At 45.9% G+C, this 19,712-nt stretch overlaps 1 protein-coding gene across 4 annotated transcripts in view; it reads right to left on the reverse strand.

Annotated features, from left to right (window-relative positions):
- RIN2 (Ras and Rab interactor 2) overlaps nt 1-19,712 on the reverse strand; it is a 240,683-nt gene that overhangs the window by 66,770 nt on the left and 154,201 nt on the right. For 2 of the 4 annotated variants that reach the window (XM_032142350.2, XM_032142349.2), the window contains one exon: nt 977-1,077. The exons of 1 other annotated variant lie outside the window; for it this stretch is intronic. In XM_032142350.2, the coding sequence (XP_031998241.1) occupies nt 977-1,077 (101 nt within the window). Of the gene's footprint in view, nt 1-568; nt 637-976; nt 1,078-19,712 lie in introns of those variants that run through there. One more of the 4 variants, XM_032142351.2, reaches the window with a different exon arrangement.

Consider the following 19,712-nt stretch of genomic DNA (forward strand, 5'->3'; position numbering starts at 1 on the left):
CTGTTCCCTCAGAGACATCGGGTGTCAAAGTACCACCTTCCAGCTGCAAGTGCCTCCCTGGGATGGTGCTCTGTCCCGTCAGCATATGGCGGAACTAGTCAGGCTGGTTTGAAACTTGCCTGGACAACCAGAACCATCTGGCTGGCCTGCCTGTTGCATGACTTGCAGGCAAAACCCACTCCATAAATCTCAGCCTCACACTGCTCCAGGCAGGCTCAGCCCCACTTTCTGGGAGAAAGGGGAAGCTGTTAATAAATCTGGCCTCTAAGGCACAAAGTGTCTGTGTCTTTTTATAGCCATTATATTGTTATCTTGTTAGCATCAAAGTTGGAAGAGGTCACCTTCAACTTCCCACCACCCCCCGACCTTTGCACCCCCTTTCTCCAGGTACAGACCAGTCCCTTGCCTCCTATTCAGACAGTGTGCAGTATGTGCACAGGTATCGCCTTCAACAGCACAGCACGCGGTCTTCCCTTTGTATCGAATTTACAACCACATCCAGTTTCCAATCACTGCACGGCTTTTCAGGTTAATGGCTTTTTGGAGACTGCTGGGTTTTTTTTCTGACCTGAGAATGCAAAATGAGTCCATCCTCTTTAGCTGCTCCCCTGTAAGCCTTCTGGAGACTCACACGGCTACACTGAATTCTACTTTGCGCACGCTGGATCTCGCTGCGTTACTGTTTCCATCACTGAGAGTAGGTGGATATGGCACAGACAATTTTAGGTTTCCGGGTTCTGGTGCCAGGAGGAATCGAGAGAGTACACAGTTCAAATGCCTTCAAAGCGATTAAAATAAACAAGCAGACAACTGGTTCCTAGGCCACTCCCACCTCCTACAGAGGATTTCATCTAGAGCTGCTACCACACTCCCAGCTCCCGGACTTCTAAGGAGTGAATGCAAGTCAGCCCTTGGCAGTGCCAGAGTTCACTTGATCCCTTTCTCGCACCCATCACCTAACCGTGTCTCTGGTCACCTGTGGGTTTCAGCGGGTTCCAGGCCATTTTCCAGGCTGACATCTGTCCGCACCATCTCCTGTTTCAGTTCTCCGATCTCCGAGGCAATTGTGTCAATGAGCTATTCAAAGACAAAAATAGTATGACGTCAGGAAGTGGAGAGGCGTGGCATGCCCACAGCGCCCGGGGAACTCAGGCTCTTCAATAGAAACAGAGATGACCATCTTTTTCTATTTCTTCTTTTTTTTTTTTTAATCTTGGCTCTGTGAATTTCCTCTAGCCAGAGGAAAAAATAAAGGGGGAGGAGGCAGCTTCTCCTTAGAAAGGGGAAGAACTTAGGTTTCGGTATTGTAATAAGGAAAAGAATATGCCATCCAGTTTGTTAGGTTTCAGTATTGTAATAAGGAAGATAACATAACACCCAGTTAGCTTTCTCAACATGAATATAGACAGGGATAAATACATCCTGGCAAAACCGGGCCTCAATATTCATTTGGCAAGGGAAACCCTCCAAAGGAACCCCCTTTGAAGGACTGAAATTCATACAATCATGATTTTGTTATAGAAATGAGCTTATTTAAAAGATATATCCATTGGGAGGCCAAGGCGGGTGGATCACGAGGTCAGGAGATCGAGACCATCCTGGCTAACACGGTGAAACCCCGTCTCTACTAAAAATACAAAAAAATTAGCCCGGCGTGGTGGTGGGCGCCTGTAGTCCCAGCGACTCGGGAGGCTGAGGCAGGAGAATGGTGTGAACCCAGGAGGCGGAGCTTGCAGTGAGCCGAGATCGCGCCACTGCATTCCAGTCTGGGCAACAGAGCGAGACTCTGTCTCAAAAAACAAACAAACAAAAAAGATATATCTAGCTTACATATTGATTTCTGAAGACATCAAAATGATTTCTTGTTCTATTCTTTGCACTGCTGTGGAGAGAAGATTGTTGGGGAAAGGGAAGAGAAAGGACTGAGTGAGGCTGGGGTGGGTGAATGGGGAGGAGGGGAGTGGGCCCCAGGGCCATCTAGGGGAAAAGGCGGCCCCATCTCAGATCCCCACCTATCCACGCACCTGCATCTGACCCTTCAGGCTGGTCTAAAATCTTTCGCCCTCCTATTCACTCATTCAACAGAGTCTTTCCCGGTGCGTACTAGGCACTGTAAGTGTAGAGCGGCTGTTCTCAAGGGTGCCACTCTGCTCACTATTTTTTGAAAACATAGTAATTTTCCATACAAACGTTATTTACATTAACAGGTAATAGGTCCATTATTGTTTTAAAATAAGCGTTTTTAAATTTCTTCATTTTAATTTCTAATATAGCAACTATTTATAGATATGATCCATACAAACGTAAGTTCTTTGGGATCCTCAATAATTTTTAAGAGCATTGGCCGGGCATAGTGGCTCATGCCTGTAATCCCAGCACTTTGGGAGGCCAAGGCAGGCAGATCACTTCAGGTCAGGAGTTCAAGACCAGCCTGGCCAACATGGTAAAACCCCATCTGTACATAAATACAAAAAAATTAGCCAGGCGTGGTGGTGCGTGCCTGTAGTCCCAGCTACTCCAGAGGCTGAGGCAAGAGAATCACTTGAACCCAGGAGATGGAGGTTGCAGTGAGTCAAGATCATGCCACTGCACTCCAGCCTGGGCGACAGAGTGAGGCTCCATCTCAAAAAAATAACAACAGTAATAATAATTTTAAAGAGCATCAAGGGGTCCTGAGGCTAAGAAGTTTGAGCACTGTTCTCACTAAAGAGAAATGTTGTCTTGTCTCAAGTAGCTTTTATCCCACTCAGTCTCTGGGAGGGAAACTTCATTTGCGCTTAAAGCTTGTTCTAAAATGTGACCCCATCTATTCACTCATTATTTCGACAAACTTTTATGGGTTCCCGGTTCATGCCAGGCACTACAAATGGGGAGTGGAGCTGAGAAGATCTCAGTTCTCATGGAGATGAGATTCTGGTGGGGCAGAAAGACACCAGAACCAAGCACTGAGCAGTTCCAGAATGAAGACAGATGAAGGTAATGCTGTGGGAGCAACGAAGGGGCCAAACAGATCAGCGCGGGTTGGTCAGGGCAAGTCTTTTTTAAGTGATAGAGCCTTGAATGACAAGAATGCCATGAAAAGATCAAAGGAAGAGCCCTCCACATGGAGAGAAAGTTCTGGAGGCGAGGAAGGTGTGCAGGAGGAGAAGCAGGCAGGGATCAGATCTTGCCAACTTTGCAGATCATGGTATTCCCCACCTTGAGTCTTCTGTGATAAGAACCACTGGAAGGCCTTAAGTAGGAGAAAGGCATTTTACATCTGTTTTATGGTCTAAACCGATCACCTTGGCACTGAGGTGGTTGGAAAGGGCACGGTGAGAAACAAGAAGACCAATTAGGAGCAACTACAGTGATCTAGGCAAGAGATGTTGTAGCTTGGACCAAGGTGGTAGCAGTGGAACTAGAAAGAACGGGGGAATTTAGGAACAATTTGACATAGAAATTGATATAATTTGATGGATTGAATGTGGGGGTGGTAGAAAGAGAATAATCAAGGATGGCTCCGAAGTGTTTGGTTTGAGCAATTAATAAATGGCATCGCCCTTGACTGAGATGGGAGCAATGGGGAGGAATTAGACTTGAGGGGGAAACCGCGTTGAACTTTGGGCAGATTAAATTTTATTTCAGTTGCTTATCAGCCATCAAATAAATCTGTGAAGTAGCTTCTGACACTCTGGATGGAGATTTTTCTATGTTTGGAAGTCACTGGCATGTGTGGCTGGCATTCTAAAGCACTGTGGCAGGGAGAGATTATCTAAGGAGAGAGGTCGATGGAGAAGGGGGCCCAGCAGATAGCTCTGGACACTCCCAGGACTTAGAGGTCAGAAGAAGGGAAGCCAGCCAAGCCCTTCATGCTTGATCCATCCCCTCGGTGCCTGTGACTGCAGTAAGGACCAGAGCGGGAGCTTCCAGAAGCACTGGGGCCTTGAGAGAGAAAATGATTAGGAGAACCTATTTTATACATATCTGTGTGGCAAAGTTTTTTTAAAAAGTCTGACAATGCCAAATACTCTAGGATGTGGGAAAACAGGATCCCCCTTTTCTTTCTCTGTTTCCTGTTGCTATAACAGAGTACTACAGACTGGCTAATTTATTAAGAACAGAAGTTTATTTGGCTCATGGTTCTGGAAGCTGGAAAATCCGAGAGCATGACTCTGGCATCTGGTAAGGGTCATCCCGTGGCGGAAGGCAGAAGTGAATGGAGACAGGGAGAGGAAATCGGCCAAGCTCATTCTTTTTGTCAGGAACCACGTCTTTGAAAACTAACCTGCTACCAAGATAATGGCATTAATTCATTTGCGAGGGCAGAGCCCTCGTGACCTAATGATCTGTTAAAGGTCTCACCTTTTAATACCGTTACAATGGCAATTGAATTTCAACATGAGTTTTAGAGGGGACATTCAAACCATGGCACCTCTTACACTGCTGGAGGAATATTACCCCCAGAGCTACTTTGGAAAGCAATGTGGCAACATCTTGTAGGGTTAAAGATAGACAAAGCTATATGTGTACTTCAGAGACTAAACTTGCACGTGGGCCCTAAGATACCTTTGCAAGAATATTTGTTGCCCCATTATTTGTGAGAACACCTAAGGCTCCATTAATAGGAGAATGGATACATTAATTGAGGTATAAAATGCTACATGGCAGTTAAAAATTAATGAACCAGAACTGTATGTATGAACACATGCATAAACATAAAAGCTCAACAGGCTTTCTTTGAAAGCAAAAAAAAAAAAAAAAAAAAAAAGCAAATCAAGAAGCATTACATTCAGCATGTGAAGTTTAAAACCATGCAAACGTTCCCAGCACAAACGAAAAGATACATGGATGGATATCCCAGTTACCCTGATTTGATCATTACATATTGCATATCAAAATATCACCTGTACACCCCAAAATATGTACAACTATGACATAACAAATTAACAAATAAAAATGTATCCATATAATGTTTATATTGATAACATGTTGAAAGAATACTATTTTGTCTATGTTAGGTTTTAAAATATATTATTAGGCCAGGCGTGGTAGCTCATGCCTGTAATCTCAGCATTTTGGGAGGCCGAGGTGGGAGAATTGCTAGAGGCCAGGAGTTGGAGATCAGCCTGGACAACATAGTGAGATCGTCTCTATAAAAAGTTTTTTTAAAAATCAAATACTGTTAAATGTTATATTATTAAAATTTTAAAAGCATGCAAAACTGTACTGTATGTTTATAGATACACACATAGACACGAAGGCTATCCTAATATGTATGGGGTTATAATCCTAATCCAGGATAGTGGTTACCTCTAGACAGGAGAAATGGATGAAAGTGTTCACAGGTCAAGGGGCTCGGTCACATGTAAGATTTTATTTATGTATTTATTTTGTAGAGACACTTTCTCACGATGTTGCGCAGGCTGGTCTTGAACTCCTGGCCTCTAGCAATCCTCCCACCGTGGTCTCCCAAAGCTCTGGGATTGCAGATAGGCACCATCGTGCCTGGCAAGATTTTATTTCTTAAAATGAAATGGCAAAACCATGACATTTGACAGCGCTGAGTGATGGGTATTTTAATATGGTGTGTGGTTTTCTGTATGCTTAAAGTACTTTGTAAACAAAATTTTAGGAAAACAAGAAAAAGAAAGGGTGGTGTGTATGAAAATGGAAAGAGTGAAGGGACTAAAAAGGTAGAAGCAAGGAAGGGGTTAAGGGGAGTTTGGGCACATCTGCTGAAGCCCCACCACCGTGGGACTAGGCCCTGCTTCATTCTGGACCATGGCTGTGGCCCCAAACAGGACAGCCACACACCTATCAGAAGCAGAGGGCCTTGCGAGGGAGGGCCGGCCACAGCCTCTGGCAAACCTCAAAGAGAGGACTCCCACCCCAGCAGGAAGCCCCGTCACTGGGTACATTTCCCTCTCCACACTTTGGTTACCTTCACAACCATCGTATTGATTTGAACATAAAAACCCCAAATGGCCTTGATTCTCATCAGAATGGGCATCAGTTGATTCCCTTCAGCCAGGCTGTTTTTGTCCGGGTACTGCTCTTGCCGATGCTGTTGGCTGGATCTCCAGACTTCCAAGTTTCCTCCTCAATTCCTTCTCTACATCTGGCCACACACAAGAAGCTAACGGTCTGTGGCTGTCACTTAGCAGCACTCCCATGCCAAGTCACCAATCATGCCATGCCACCTATCTCTAGTGCAGAGGAAGGCGCCGTGACCCCAAGGCACGAGGGTGGACAAGCACAGAGGTTTTGCTTGGCTGGATCGCTGTGGACCCTTCCCTGCTGGATGTGGGGATTTTCTTTTTGGTCCCCCGCATCCCCCCCAGGCCCAACCCCAAGCCCTGCCAGTTTTTCCCTCCCCTTCCATTCAGTCCTGACTCACTTGTCCCAGAGCGCAGAGGGATTTAATCTCACAAATGGATCAGAGTTTAGGGTTCCAGGGCCACTCCTGCCTCTCAGAATCATGTGTAAATACCCACTGGGCCCTCCGCCAGCAGCAGTTAGCATCACAAAACACTTCCTCCCCTCTGAGGGTTGGATTTTGTCCCACTGAAGGGATTTTGGGTGTTTTTTGAAGTTGTTTTTGGACAAGTTTGTGTTGATTTATTTGTTTGTTTCTAATTCTCACAGACTTTCGATCTCATCCCTTACACTTGCTTCTTCAAAATTTCCTTCTTTGAGGGCAGAAATAACTTGTCACCCGACAAAGGAAGCCAGTTTTAATGTCAGCTTTCCCATGACAAAGCCAAGAGCAGTTGGTGCCACAGGCCCGGTGTGGTGGCTCACGCCTGTAATCCCAGCACTTCCGGAGGCTGAGGTGGGTGGTTCGCTTGAGGTCAGGAGTTTGAAACCAGCCTCGCCAACATGATAAAACCCCATCTCTACTAAAAATACAAAAATTCGCTGGGCATGGTGGCATGTACCTGCAATCCCAGCTACTTGGGAGGCTGAGGCAGGAGAATCGCTTGAACCTGGGAGGCAGAGGTTGCAGTGAGCCCAGGTTGAGCCACTGCACTCCAGCCTGGGTGACAGAGCAAGATTCTGTCTCAAAACAAAACAAACAAACAAAACCCAAAAACAAAACACAAAAAACTGGTGCTACTAACTGAAGTTTCTCCAGACCCACTTACACAATCCCAGCCTCCAACATATCCTGTACCTGTGCAGAATTCCTGCAAGCAGGGGGAGGGGCTGTCTAAATATCTGCAAAGCTTGTGAGTGAGTGCTGCTCGTTACCCCTGCTCTGCTGTGGACACCTGGGAAAGTGGTGGTAGAGCCACGTGGCTGTGATTCAGTGCAGCCAGAGGGTCAGACAGGACAAGGTTGACAAGGCACAAAGTTGGTGAGACGATGGTTCTTACATCAAACACCGAGCACAGCTAAATCATTCCCAGAAAACTCCACAAGCAGTGACAAAGACCCCAACCCAAGGGATAGCCACCTATCCTTATACAGCACAGCAGACCTCAATCGAGGTCTTGCCAGGGTATTGCCTGTGTTTGTTTTTCCTTGCAGGCATGTACAGCAGGACAGAGGGGTGATGTGCTGCCTTTAGAAGCTGGGAGAGAGTGGGCTGCTGGCCTGGCTGGGGACTTCTAGGGAAGAAGAGGGGGTGCTGGTGACCACAAGAGGGAGAGGAAGGCAGGCCAGGGGTTGGGTCCACTCCCTCATCCTGCATTCGTGCATAACACACCTTGAGAAGCCTGAGGTGTTCACCTGAGTGCTCCTGCCTAAGAGCTGGCATCCTGGCCAAGGGCAAGAGAATAACTGGAGAAGGCCCAAGTTCTTTCCTAGTCCTTTGAGGTCACACCCAGGGCTGGGCCTGGGCAAGGCTGGGCCTGCTGAATTTCAGGCTGGTGCAGGAGTCTATAGTAATTTGTACCATTTTGTAATCATTCTGCGTAATTTCTCAGTAGGCGGGGACCTCATCCAAGGGGCCATTCTTCAGGCAGCAGCCTTGTGCAATTTCGAGGCAGTGTGGCTTGCAGCTCTGACTGGTGACCTGGCAGCTGGGAGTAGGGGTAGGCATACCAGCTTTTGGCTTAGAAAAATCTGTCTTCGAATCCTGTCTCAGGCCCCGGTTGGCTGGGTCTCCTTGGGCGACCCATTTGGGTGCCCTCATCCTTAAACCCCCAAAGCTAGGGCTGATGATATCAAGGGAAGGTCATTGGAGGAATAAAAAGGAGAATGAGATTAAAACACTGCAATAGGTCAGGCACAGTGGCTCACTCCTATAATCCCAACACTTTGGGAGGCTGAGGTGGGCAGATCACCTGAAGTCAGGAGTTCGAAACCAGCCTGGCCAACATGGTGAAACCCTGTCTCTACCAAAAATACAAAAATTAGCCAGGCCTGGTGTTGTGCGCCTGTAGTCCCAGCTACTCCGAAGGCGGAGGCAGGAGAATCGCTTGAACCCAGGAGGTGGAGGTTGCAGTGAGCCGAGGTCACACCACTGCACTCCAGCCTGGGCTACAGAGTGAGACTCTATCTCAAAAACAAAACACTTCGATAGGCACCTAAATACTCTCTCATCCTCTTCCTATTTAAATGATCTCTTGGCCGGGAGCAGTAGCCTATGCCTGTAATCCCAGTGCTGTGGGAGTCTGAGGCAGGAGGATCACCTGAGCCGAGGACCAGCCTAAGCAACATAGAGAGTCCTTGGCTCTACAAAAAAGTAAAAAATCGGCTGGGCACAGTGGCTCACACTTGTAATCCTAGCACTTTGGGAGGCCAAGGTGGGCGGATTGCCTGAGCTCAGGAGTTTCAGACCAGCCTGGGCAACACAGTGAAACCCCGTCTCTACTAAAATACAAAAGATTAGTTGGGCATGGCGGCGTGCACCTGTAGTCCCAGCTACTCAGGAGGCTGAGGCAAGAGAATTGCTTGAACCTGGGAGACAGAGGATGCCGTGAGCCAAGATCACGCCACTGCACTCTAGCCTGGGCAACAGAGCGAGACTCCATCTCCAAAAAAAAAAAAAAAAAATTAGCCGGGCATGGTGTCATGTGTCTCGTAGTCCCGGCTACTCAGGAGGCTGAGGTAGGTGGCTCACTTGAGCCCAGGAGTTCAAGGCTGCAGTGAGCCATGATGGTGCCACTGCACTCCAGCCTAGGTAACAGTGAGACCCCATCTCTTAAAATAAATAAATAACAAATTATCTCTTTATATTAACGGCAATTGTTATTAACCAGCGAGCTGATACTAAAAGACACTTAAAATGGATTCATGTACCTCCCATCCTGGACAGAGACCATTTAATCACCAGCAGAAGAGACCTGGGACTACAAACAAACAGTGTCTGCGGAGTCCAATCTCCTCCTGCCTGTCTGCTCAGAAGCCTCTAACCTAGAGATTTGCCCACTAGGCGCTGAATTTCCCCTAATAGAAAAGTTGTTGTATGCTTCTTTGCATGCATAGGAAGCTGCAGGGAGGAGAGAAAAGGCAGGAACCCCAAGTCTTGTTTCCTTTCTTTTAGGGTTAGATAAGAGGAGAAAAATTCTCTTGAAGGTCAAGTAAAAGTCAAATAAGAAAGTGCTTATAGCACAAGTCCTGATACAGCGCTCTTCAAATTCCAAGTCTCATTCAGGAATGTTATCAGTGGTTTGAAAAGGGATGTGTTGCTGATATGTTGAAGACTTGAAACTTAGGGTGTGGGAAAAGTCAAGTCCTTGGCTCCCAGCTACGGAATTTCCATTCCCCAAGTGCATCAACTTGGCCTTGAGGTGTGGTAAGCATTTATAATCCCGGAATCAGCTCTGCGGTATCAGATCTACCTCCAGATCCTAAAAAAAACCACATTATCCAAACAGTTCCCTTGACCATCTGCTTCTGCTTGGCTGAGGAGCCTCCTGGTGTGGTGGGTCCCTCTCATGTTGGGGTTTTTCTAAACTAGTCTGGAAAATAATGAGCTTCCTCCAAACTTTCAAATGACCTTTGCCCCCAGGAACTGTCACCTGGAAAACAAAAACATAGTGGAGGCTTTTCCCCTTCACTTGCAGAGGGGCACCTGGACAATGATGCGAGCGCATCTTTGGAGAACATTGCTTCTTTTCTTTTAACTTTGTGTATTACTCCTCCCAAGGGTGTTTGCATTTATATTTTTGAAATTTAATTGTAATTACAAACGTCCCAAATGAATATATTTTAATTAAAGAAAATAAATGATTGTACTTAAAAATAATCTCCCTTGACCATCACCCATAATCTCCTTCACCTACTCAGAGGTAACCACTGTTATCAGTTTTGTGTTTATCATCCTTGAATAGTATCACCTGTGTTTTCTCCACCCCAAGGAATTGTACTGGCTTACTAATTTCACTCAACAAACTGCAATGAGGTTTACCCACATAGATACATGAAGCCCTGGTTCATTTGTTGTAAGTGGGAATGGTTTTCCAACATAGGGATATACCATAATCCACATATCCATTCTATTTTGATAGACGCTTAGTCGTTTCCAGCTTTTTGCTATCACAGGCAGGGCTATGATGGTCACCGGTGTGTGTGTGCTGCTGTGCATTGTGTGAAACCTCAGAAAAAATGCTGGGGCCTATGCATGTAGCAGGTTCTGAGCTGGTGCCACATTGCTCCCCGGGTGGCTGTGCCCTTCTGCACTGCCCCTGCCATCTGTGAAAGTGTCCACGCTGCTTGTCAATGATTGATATTATCAAACATTTAAGCAGACCAATCTGATGAGCAGAAATAATTTTGTTTTGTTTTTATTTGCTTTGCCCTGATTATATTTTTATCGTTTATTTCTATTTCCTCTTGCAAGAAATCGCCTTTTCATTCATCTGTTGCCTATTTTGTGGTTTCTTGATTTTTAAAAATTAAGTTGCATAAGTTGGTTGTGTATATGGATCCATTGTCTGATATGTTTCACATATGTTCTCTTTCATTGTTTTTCTGCCTTTTAAGTTTTCTTAAGCTTTTAATGATGATAGAATCAAATTTATCCAAGTTTTCAATATGGCCATTGCTTATTGGCCCTTGCCTAGAAAGAAGTTCCTTATACAGTATATACAGCTTTGCCTGTTTATGTATGATGTATTTATTTATTTGTAGGCCTTTCATTTATGTGGAATTTAGTTTTGTGCATGGTACAAAGTCAAGACTAGAGAGCAAGGAACAACAACAACATGGCCAGGGCTGGGTTCCCCCAGCCTGTTAAGCGCTATACCCTGGGTTGGCTCTGTCTGCCTGAGGCATCTTCTGCAGGCTAAGGAATGTGCCCAGAGGACAGCTTTTTTTTTTTTTTTTTGCAAATTTACCCAAAGGCTGAGTGGTGAGAGGAGGAGCACAAAGAGGTGGGGGAGGCTGGGCGCAGTGGCTCATGCCTGTAATCCCAGCACTTTAGGAGGCCGAAGTGGGTAGATCACCTGAGGTCGGGAGTTCGAGACCAGCCTGACAAACTTAGAGAAACCCTATCTCTACTAAAAATACAAAATTAGCTGGGCATGGTGGCACATGCCTGTAATCCCAGCTACTTGGAAGGCTGAGGCAGGAGCATCTCTTCAACCCAGGAGGCAGAGGTTGTGGTGAGCCAAGATCGCACCACTGCACTCCAGCCTGGGCAACAAGAGCAAAACTCCGTCTCAAAAAAAAAAAGAGGTGGTGGTATGAAACGAAGAGGCGGGGGTATGAAAGTGGGGGTGTGGAAGGTAGGGTATGGAAGGTGGGGGTACGAAGGTGGGGGGTATGAAGAGGTGGAGTATGAAGGTGGGGTATGAAGAGGTGGGGTATAAAGGTGGGAGTATGAAGGTAGGGGTATGAAGGTGGGGTATGAAGAGGTGGGGTATGAAGAGGTGGGGTATGAAGGTGGGAGTATGAAGGTGGGGGTATGAAGGTGGGCTATGAAGGCGGGGTATGAAGGTGGGAGTAGGAAGGTGGGGGTATGAAGGTGGGGTATGAAGGTGGGGGTATGAAGGTGGGGGTATGAAAAGGTGGGGTATGAAGAGGTGGGGTATGAAGGTGGGGGTATGAAGAGGTGGGGAATGAAGGTAGGGGTATGGAAAGTGGGGGTATGAAGGTGGGGGTATGAAAGTGGGGTATGGAAGGTAGAGGTAAGGAGGGTGGGGGTATGGAAGATGGGGATATGAAGGTGGGGGTATAAAGGTGGGGATATGAAGAGGTGGAGGTATGAAACAGAACTCTGCCCTTCATTTTTCATTGCAAATGGACAGCAATGAGCTCAACAGCATTTATTCAATTGTCCATCCTAGCCCTGTTGGTTCAAGACACCACCTTAGTCAAAATCGGGATGTTCTATTTACCAAAAAGCAACATTCACTATCTTTTAATTCTATTTTTCTCCTTATACCTCAAATAACAGTATGTAGAAAAAAAGGTAATAAGCCATCCACCCCCATCCTCTGAGTTAAGTGAAATGAGTATTTTGTTGTGAATAACTTTATAATTTTAGTTCTAATTAGTAAATGGTAGTATCTAAAGGAAATAAACACAATGGATAATTTAATATTTGTCTATTTTTAAAAATAGAGATGGAGTCTTGCTGTGTTGCCCAAGCTGGTCTCAAACTCCTGGGCTCAAATAATTCTACCACCTTGGCCTCCCAAAGTGCTGGGATTACAGGTGTGAACCACACCTCTCAGCCAATTTATTTATTTATTTTTATTTTATTTTATTATTTTATTTTATTTTATTTTATTTTATTTTGAGACACAGTCTCGCTGTCTCCCAGGCTAGAGTACAGTGGCACAATCTCGGCTCACTGCAACCTCCGCCTCCTGGGTTCAAGGGATTCTCCTGCCTCAGTCTCCCAAGTAGCTGAGACTACAGGCGCCTGCCACCACACCTGGCTAATTTTTGTATTTTTAGTAGAGATGGGGTTTCACCATACTAGCCAGGCTGGTCTCGAACTCCTGACCTTGTGATCCACCCGCCTCAGCCTCCCAAAGTGCTGGGATTACAGGCGTGAGCTACCGCACCCGGCCTCTCGGCCAATTTAGTATTTAAAAGCAGAATTTTGACTGAAATGCCTACTTGGAATGTTATCATCTCTGCTGCTCTAAGCAGTGTGTCCTTGAGTAACTAATCTGACCCCTTAAATTTCCTCAAGCTTAAAAGGAGAACAGGATGAAGGCTGCATCCAAGGTTGCCAAGGGTTCACGGAAGTGATGCTGGCAGAGCCCCCAGCAGGTGAGCATCTGTAGTGTGCTGGTGGGGGGAGGGCTGGGTGACTTACACCCTCTTCCAAAGACAGGAGAGTGAGAAGTATGGTTTAAATGAGTGCTGCAGTATGGGGTGGGGTCCAGGTGGCAGAATGCATTGGCTAATTGTATCTGCTGGGGACATTGGTCTTTGGGTGCTTCCTGGGAGCAGGAGGGAGACTCCCCACCTTATGGTCCTCATGGGCACTTTCATTCCACAGGGACATGGGGTCTGAGAAGCATGGATGGACTTACAGTGGACAGAATATTTGAAATTAGGAGAGCCCCAGAAAATGGAGCACCTGGTACTCCTACTGAGTGGTGCTACCTCCTCGGGGGACCTCAAGGCATTGATGACGAGGTTTCCATAGCTTTGGAAAGCTATGGACCTTTTTTATCTTGGACCTTTTTCAGATCTTGGACCTTTTCCAGATCTGAAAATCCCTAGAAACATCAGGTTGCACAGTGGCCTCAACTGAGACCAGCACTTCCACCAGAGGGGGCCTCTCACACCTCCAGAGAGAGAGTGGTCGGGACAAGAGAAGCGTATCCCCTACAGCTGGTGGTTCAGGCTGGCACAGCTGGCTTTGTTTGGTGCAGAGACCATGAAGTGTCTCCAGGGTCAGTACTTGACCAGTGAAGCTGGGTGTTGGGGTGTAAATATCCTAGCTCCCCACTCCTGGTTGGGATAATAGAGGTGAGACCTACATTGTCCTCAAGCTCCCTTTAAGACGGACCCAGGCCGGGAGCGGTGGTTCACGCCTGTAATCCTAGCACTTTGGAAGGCCGAGGCAAGTAGATCACTTGAGGTCAGGAGTTCAAGACTAGCCTGGCCAATATGGTGAAACCCCATCTCTACTAAAAATACAAAGGTTAGCTGGGCATGGTGGCATGTGCCTGTAATCTCAGCTGCTCTGGAGGCTGAGGCAGGAGAATCGCTTGAACCCAGGAGGCAGAGGTTGCAGTGAGCTGAGATTGTGCCACTGCACTCCAGCCTGGGTGACAGAGACCCTGTCACAAACAAACAAACAAACAAACAAAAAACCGACAGATCCAAATTTACCCTTAGGGGACTTCGCCTGATATTGGACCTCTGATCTCTGATCTCTTTCCCCTCCAGGCTCCAACCCCCCACTTCACTGTGCGTTTCTCTTGGGAGCACTTCCTGATAGTCACTTTCACACAGTTCTTCAGCTCTGGGCCTGTTTCTGGGGAACCTGACCTAGGACACCCCCCAGCCTTCCTGCTTGGCCCCGCTCGGTGGGTTCTTCCTGGAGCCAGAGGTGCTCCCAAACGCCCCCACCTGGATGCAAATTCCATGGAGCAGGAATGCTGTGCTTTGGTTCACTGTGGTCTCCTCAGCTCAGAGCAGTCCCTGGCACACATTAGTTGTTGAGTGAATCAAGTGCTCTTCCCTCTCCGCCTTCCTCTTGATGACTTCTCTGTTCATTTTCGTGCCAGGCAGGGGGTAAATCAGGACAGAGAGGAGGCAGAGCTCAGATCCAATCCATTATAACCTCAGCTGGACGGGATGGGGAAGTTGCTGACGTGTGGCATCCACTAAAAAGAGACTGCTCGAGTTTTCAATTATCCACCACCCCAAAACACCAATGTGCTTGCACATCCAGGAGGCAGTGGTTCTCTTCTGATCCTGGGGGAAGTTCTCATTGAGTGTAAAATGTTTGCTTTCAAACAATTAATAACTAAATTGTAAACTGCTCCTGTCAACATACAAAAGAGATCAAAGTGGGCTCCACCTTGCCAGGCACTCCTCACCACACATGGTGGGAGGTGGAGGTTGCCAGTGAGCCATGATTGCACCACTGTGCTCCAGCCTGGGCAACACAGCGAGACTGTGTCTCAAAGAAAACAAAAATGAAAACAAAAGAACTATGTTTGAAATTACACTGCAAACACTCTGATATAACCTTCAATTTGGTGCATGCTCACAGAAAAAGAAAAATAAGTTGTAAAAGGTGCATGTAGTATCTGCAGTTCAGTGTGTGAACTACGGACCAGGAGGGCATCCCTATTTAGGCGGCACCCCGATCAGTGGCACTCCCAGAGGCTTAGCTCAGAGTTGTTTTTATTTAAAAAAAACAAAACAAAACAAAACAAAACAAAACCCAAAAAACTGTTTCGGCTGGGCATGGCGACTCACACCTCTAATCCCAGCAGTTTGGGAGGCAGAGGCAGGTGGATCACTTGAGGTCAGGAGTTCAAGACCAGCCTGGCCAACATGGTGAAACCCCGTCTCTACTAAAAATACAAAAATTAGCTGGACATGGTGCACACCTGTAGTGCCAGCTACTCAGGGGCTGAGACCGGAGAATCGCTTGAACTTGGGAGGTGGAGGTTGCCAGTGAGCCATGATCGCACCACTGTGCTCCAGCCTGGGCAACACAGCGAGACTCTGTCTCAAAGAAAACAAAAATGAAAACAAAAGAACTATGCTTGAAATTACACTGCAAACACTCTGATGTAACCTTCAATTTGGTGCATGCTCACAGAAAAAGAAAAATAAGTTGTAAAAGGTGCATGTAGTATCTGCAGTTCAATGTGTGAACTACAGAAGCAGCGTGTGTGGCTGTATCTTGAAACAGTCCTCCTGCTGAGGCCTTGATCTATTGCATCAGTTGTCTGAGACCAGTGCTGCCTTAGATTACTCCTTGACCTCTGGATTATTCAATGACCTTGGCAGTCACACACGGCACCATACTCCTGCCTGTGGCTTTGCATTTTTAGGTTCAGTAATAAGTGAAACGACTGAAGCACCACAAGGGATGAAGTTTTTCCTTTTCTTTTTTTTTTTTTTTTGAGATGGAGTCTCGCTCTGTTGCCCAGGCTGGAGTGCAGTGGCACCATCTCGGCTCACTGCAAGCTCCGCCTCCCAGGTTCATGCCATTCTCCTGCCTCAGCCTCCCAAGTAGCTGGGACTATAGGCGCCCACCACCACTCCCGGCTAATTTTTTTTGTATTTTTAGTAGAGACGGGGTTTCACCGTGTTAGCCAGGATGGTCTCGATCTCCTGACCTCGTGATCCGCCCGCCTCGGCCTCTCAAAGTGCTGGGATTACAGGCGTGAGCCACCGCGTCTGGCCTGGGATGAAGTTCTTTCTAAGAGTGGTCACTAAGGCCTTCGGCAGCCCCAGTGAGTTTTAGCATTGGTGTTTTCAGTTAGATCTTGCATCTTTTGCTTAATATTTTTAAGAAGTGTTTACAGAGTACTTATTAAACATCAGGCTTCGGGTCTACAATAGAGAAGAAAAATACATAATGTGCACCTTCACATTTTTATTTATTTTATTTTTTATTTTCTGAGCTCTGTTGTCCAGGCTGGAGTGCAGTGGCATGATCTCGGCTCATTGAGCCTCCACCTTCTGGGTTCAAGCAATCCTCCTGCCTCAACCTCCCAAGTAGCTAGGATTACAGGTGTATGCCACCACACCTGGCTAATTTTTGTATTTTTAGTAGAGATGGGGTTTCACCATGTTGGCCAGGCTGGTCTCGAACTCCTGAGCTCAAGTGATCTGCCCGCCTTGACCTCCCAAGGTACTGGGATTATGGTGTAAGCCACTGCACCTGGCCACAAATTTAAGATACTATTAATTATAACACACACTCTTATTTTATATACTATCAAGAAAAAGAGCCCTGCCACTTTTATACACCATTGACTATAGGATACAAATGATTTCAGGGATGACATTTTGAAAATCTTATAACTGAAGTGTGCTGACTTATGTCTTCATGGAGCTCAGGTTGAAGGGGCCTGCAGTCATATAGGTCAAATATTAGTGACTTGTTTGGTTGTATTGTTACTGACAAACATGCTGTGTGGGGACCAGCATCCTGGAATTTACAAAATAGAAACTGGCAGGTGACGGGCAGGCCTTCCAGCATCCTGAGCTCTCCCTAAAACCCTCTCTGGGTATAACCAGGACTCTCGCACGGCATCTGTCATCCGCCAGCTGGAAGACTGACAAGAGCAGAGTCCCACATGGCAAACAGGTGCTCCACCTCAGCTTCCTGGAGAAACACAAAGCCTGGAGCACACTCCATGGGAAATGAGAGCAACAACTGACTGCGGGGCCTTCCAGCCTCCCAGCCTTCAGAGAAACTCCGTTGGAGATTAACTTGAGTAGGTTTGCCGTGAATATCAAACTTGTTCTCCCACACATAGCTCAGCCACAAAAGGTTGTTTTTACAGCAAATATAACTATGCCATCTTCAAATAAAGCACAAAATGTTTCCTCGCAAAGGCATAGTTGGGCTCTGTGTAACACATGTACCTAAGTGTCATCCCAGATGTCATTTTGTATTTTGTCTGATTTTTTTTTTTTAAATTAAGGCCCAGACTCTGTAAAGTCAGATGCTAACTTCTGGAAGGTCTGTAAATTGCAAATGATGTTTGTCCAATAGAAAAGAGAACCCCAAAGGTTTTGATTGTATTGCCCTTTATGACTTTAGCCAGGTTTGTATTGGGTTGTACCTTTTGAAGTTGAGTTGTTTGAAGGTCAAAAAGTGGTTGAATGCTGACAATAGCAAGCTTATCTCTAACCTTCAAAGGTAGATGTGCAAAAGTGGCTCATAGTAGATGACAAAGTTCGTTTAAGGTGTTATTCTTTTGCCCACTGACTCTTTCCCAATCTTTGCCCCATTTGGAGCCAGCTTTAATGTCCTGTTGATCTCATTAATGAGTTAAGTCAATCTTTGACACACACACACACACACACACACTATGTATTTGTATGAGAGTCACGCTTTTTCATTTTTTGAAAATTATCTCTGAAGTTTACAGCTATCCATCTAAGCTATGGGACCTTGGCCTTGGGTGGGAGGTTGCTTAAACTTTCCGGCCTTCAGTTTCCTTAAGCTTAAAATAGACCAGCAGGTTTCCATTGCCTCTTCTGGCTCTAACTTGGTGTCCCCCCAGCTGTCCCGCTTTGCCTTTCCGGAATGCACTGGCGCGGCTGTCACAGTCACATTCACTTCCCTTTTACCATTTCTGGCTTCTTGCCACTTGTCTTCACTGGGCTTTCTACAAGCACTAGAGAAAAAAGATGACTTGCTCTTTCTAGAAGACAATCTGAATGTGTATATCAACATTTAAGTATGAAAACTGTTGGATTCAGCATTTCTACTTCTAGGAATTGACCCAAAGAAATAATCAGATACATGTAAAAGAATGCTTTGGGCAGTATCATTTATGATAGTGAACAATGGGAAAAGGACTAAATGTCAAACAGCTGTGGACTGGGTAAATAAAGTGTGTACCCCAAGATGATGGAATGCTATTCAGCCTTTAAAATGGTGATTCTGGTCCATATTTCTTGGGATGTACAGTATATATCGATATATTATATGGCAATATATCAATATAGTGATACGTTATTAAGTGGAAATAAACAAGTTGTGAAACAGTATGTGTTCTCTGAGCTCACTTAAGTAATAGTTGTGGCTGCACTTATGTATGGATTTACATAATATAGTCAAATCACAGACAGAACAAAAATCTGAATGCATTAGCGTCAAGATGCTCACTGGCTTCATTCCCGAGTGGAGTGATTAGAGGTGGTACAATATAGGTCTCTTTTCTTCTTCACACTTTTTAAATTTCACAGTAAAAATAACTGTTATCATTTTAGGAAAAATAGAAGAAAAAGAATAATTTGAGGGATGGAATTAGCAGCACAGCAATCAGACACGTTTCCTCTGAAGCTCCTGGACTCAGCCATTTAGTACTCTGGACAGGTGCTTACATTTGCCATATGCAAGTGCTGACAACAGATCACTTGGTTGGTGCAGTTCTTGGTAAAACAAAGGAAATAAGGCATTCTGTGGATGACCATGGCACAGCTATTTAATTATGTTCCTCACTCCTGGGCCCTCTCCCTCCCTGAAGCCGGGGCTTTGCCATTTGGAGTTTTACCTTACCCACTCCGCCTGCCTTTTATTTATTTATTTTTTAAATATCTCCTCAATGACACAGCAGGGGCTGACTTCAGTTGGAATGGAAGTCACTTTTCATTCTAAAACATTAGCTATGTGTCAGGTGGTTTTCACTTTTTCTCGTTGTAAACTCTGAGTTGTACTTTTCTTGCGCCCACTGCTTCTATGTCACTGTCTCAAATGCCTATGAATTTCAAATGCACAGATGGAGCCAGGATCTGTATATCAAGCAGCATCTCCCCAAGTGGTTTCCACCCAACACAAGCAGTGTAGGATGTGAACAGGCATAATTTCAATACAAACACTACTGCTCGAACAACAGTGGAAGCACATTAAACATTCGATAAAATGAGGTCACTGAAGACTCCTCAGAACTTTTCAGATGCTGATGTCCAGGGTTGGTCTCCAGGGAGTGAATAAAGTATGCGGGGTTCCCCAAACCTACTGGCTTTAGGGCTTTCTGTTGATGATCATTTCTGGGGAGCAGTGGTCTGCAAAACTCTTTATTTTTTATTTTTTGGACAGGATCTCACCCTGTCGCCCAGGCTGGAGTGCAGCCTTGAGCTCCCAGACTAAAGTGATCCTCTCAACTCAG

Source organism: Hylobates moloch, unplaced genomic scaffold (assembly GCF_009828535.3).
Source record: "Hylobates moloch isolate HMO894 unplaced genomic scaffold, HMol_V3 SCAFFOLD_21, whole genome shotgun sequence".
In the NCBI taxonomy this organism is placed as follows: domain Eukaryota; kingdom Metazoa; phylum Chordata; class Mammalia; order Primates; family Hylobatidae; genus Hylobates; species Hylobates moloch.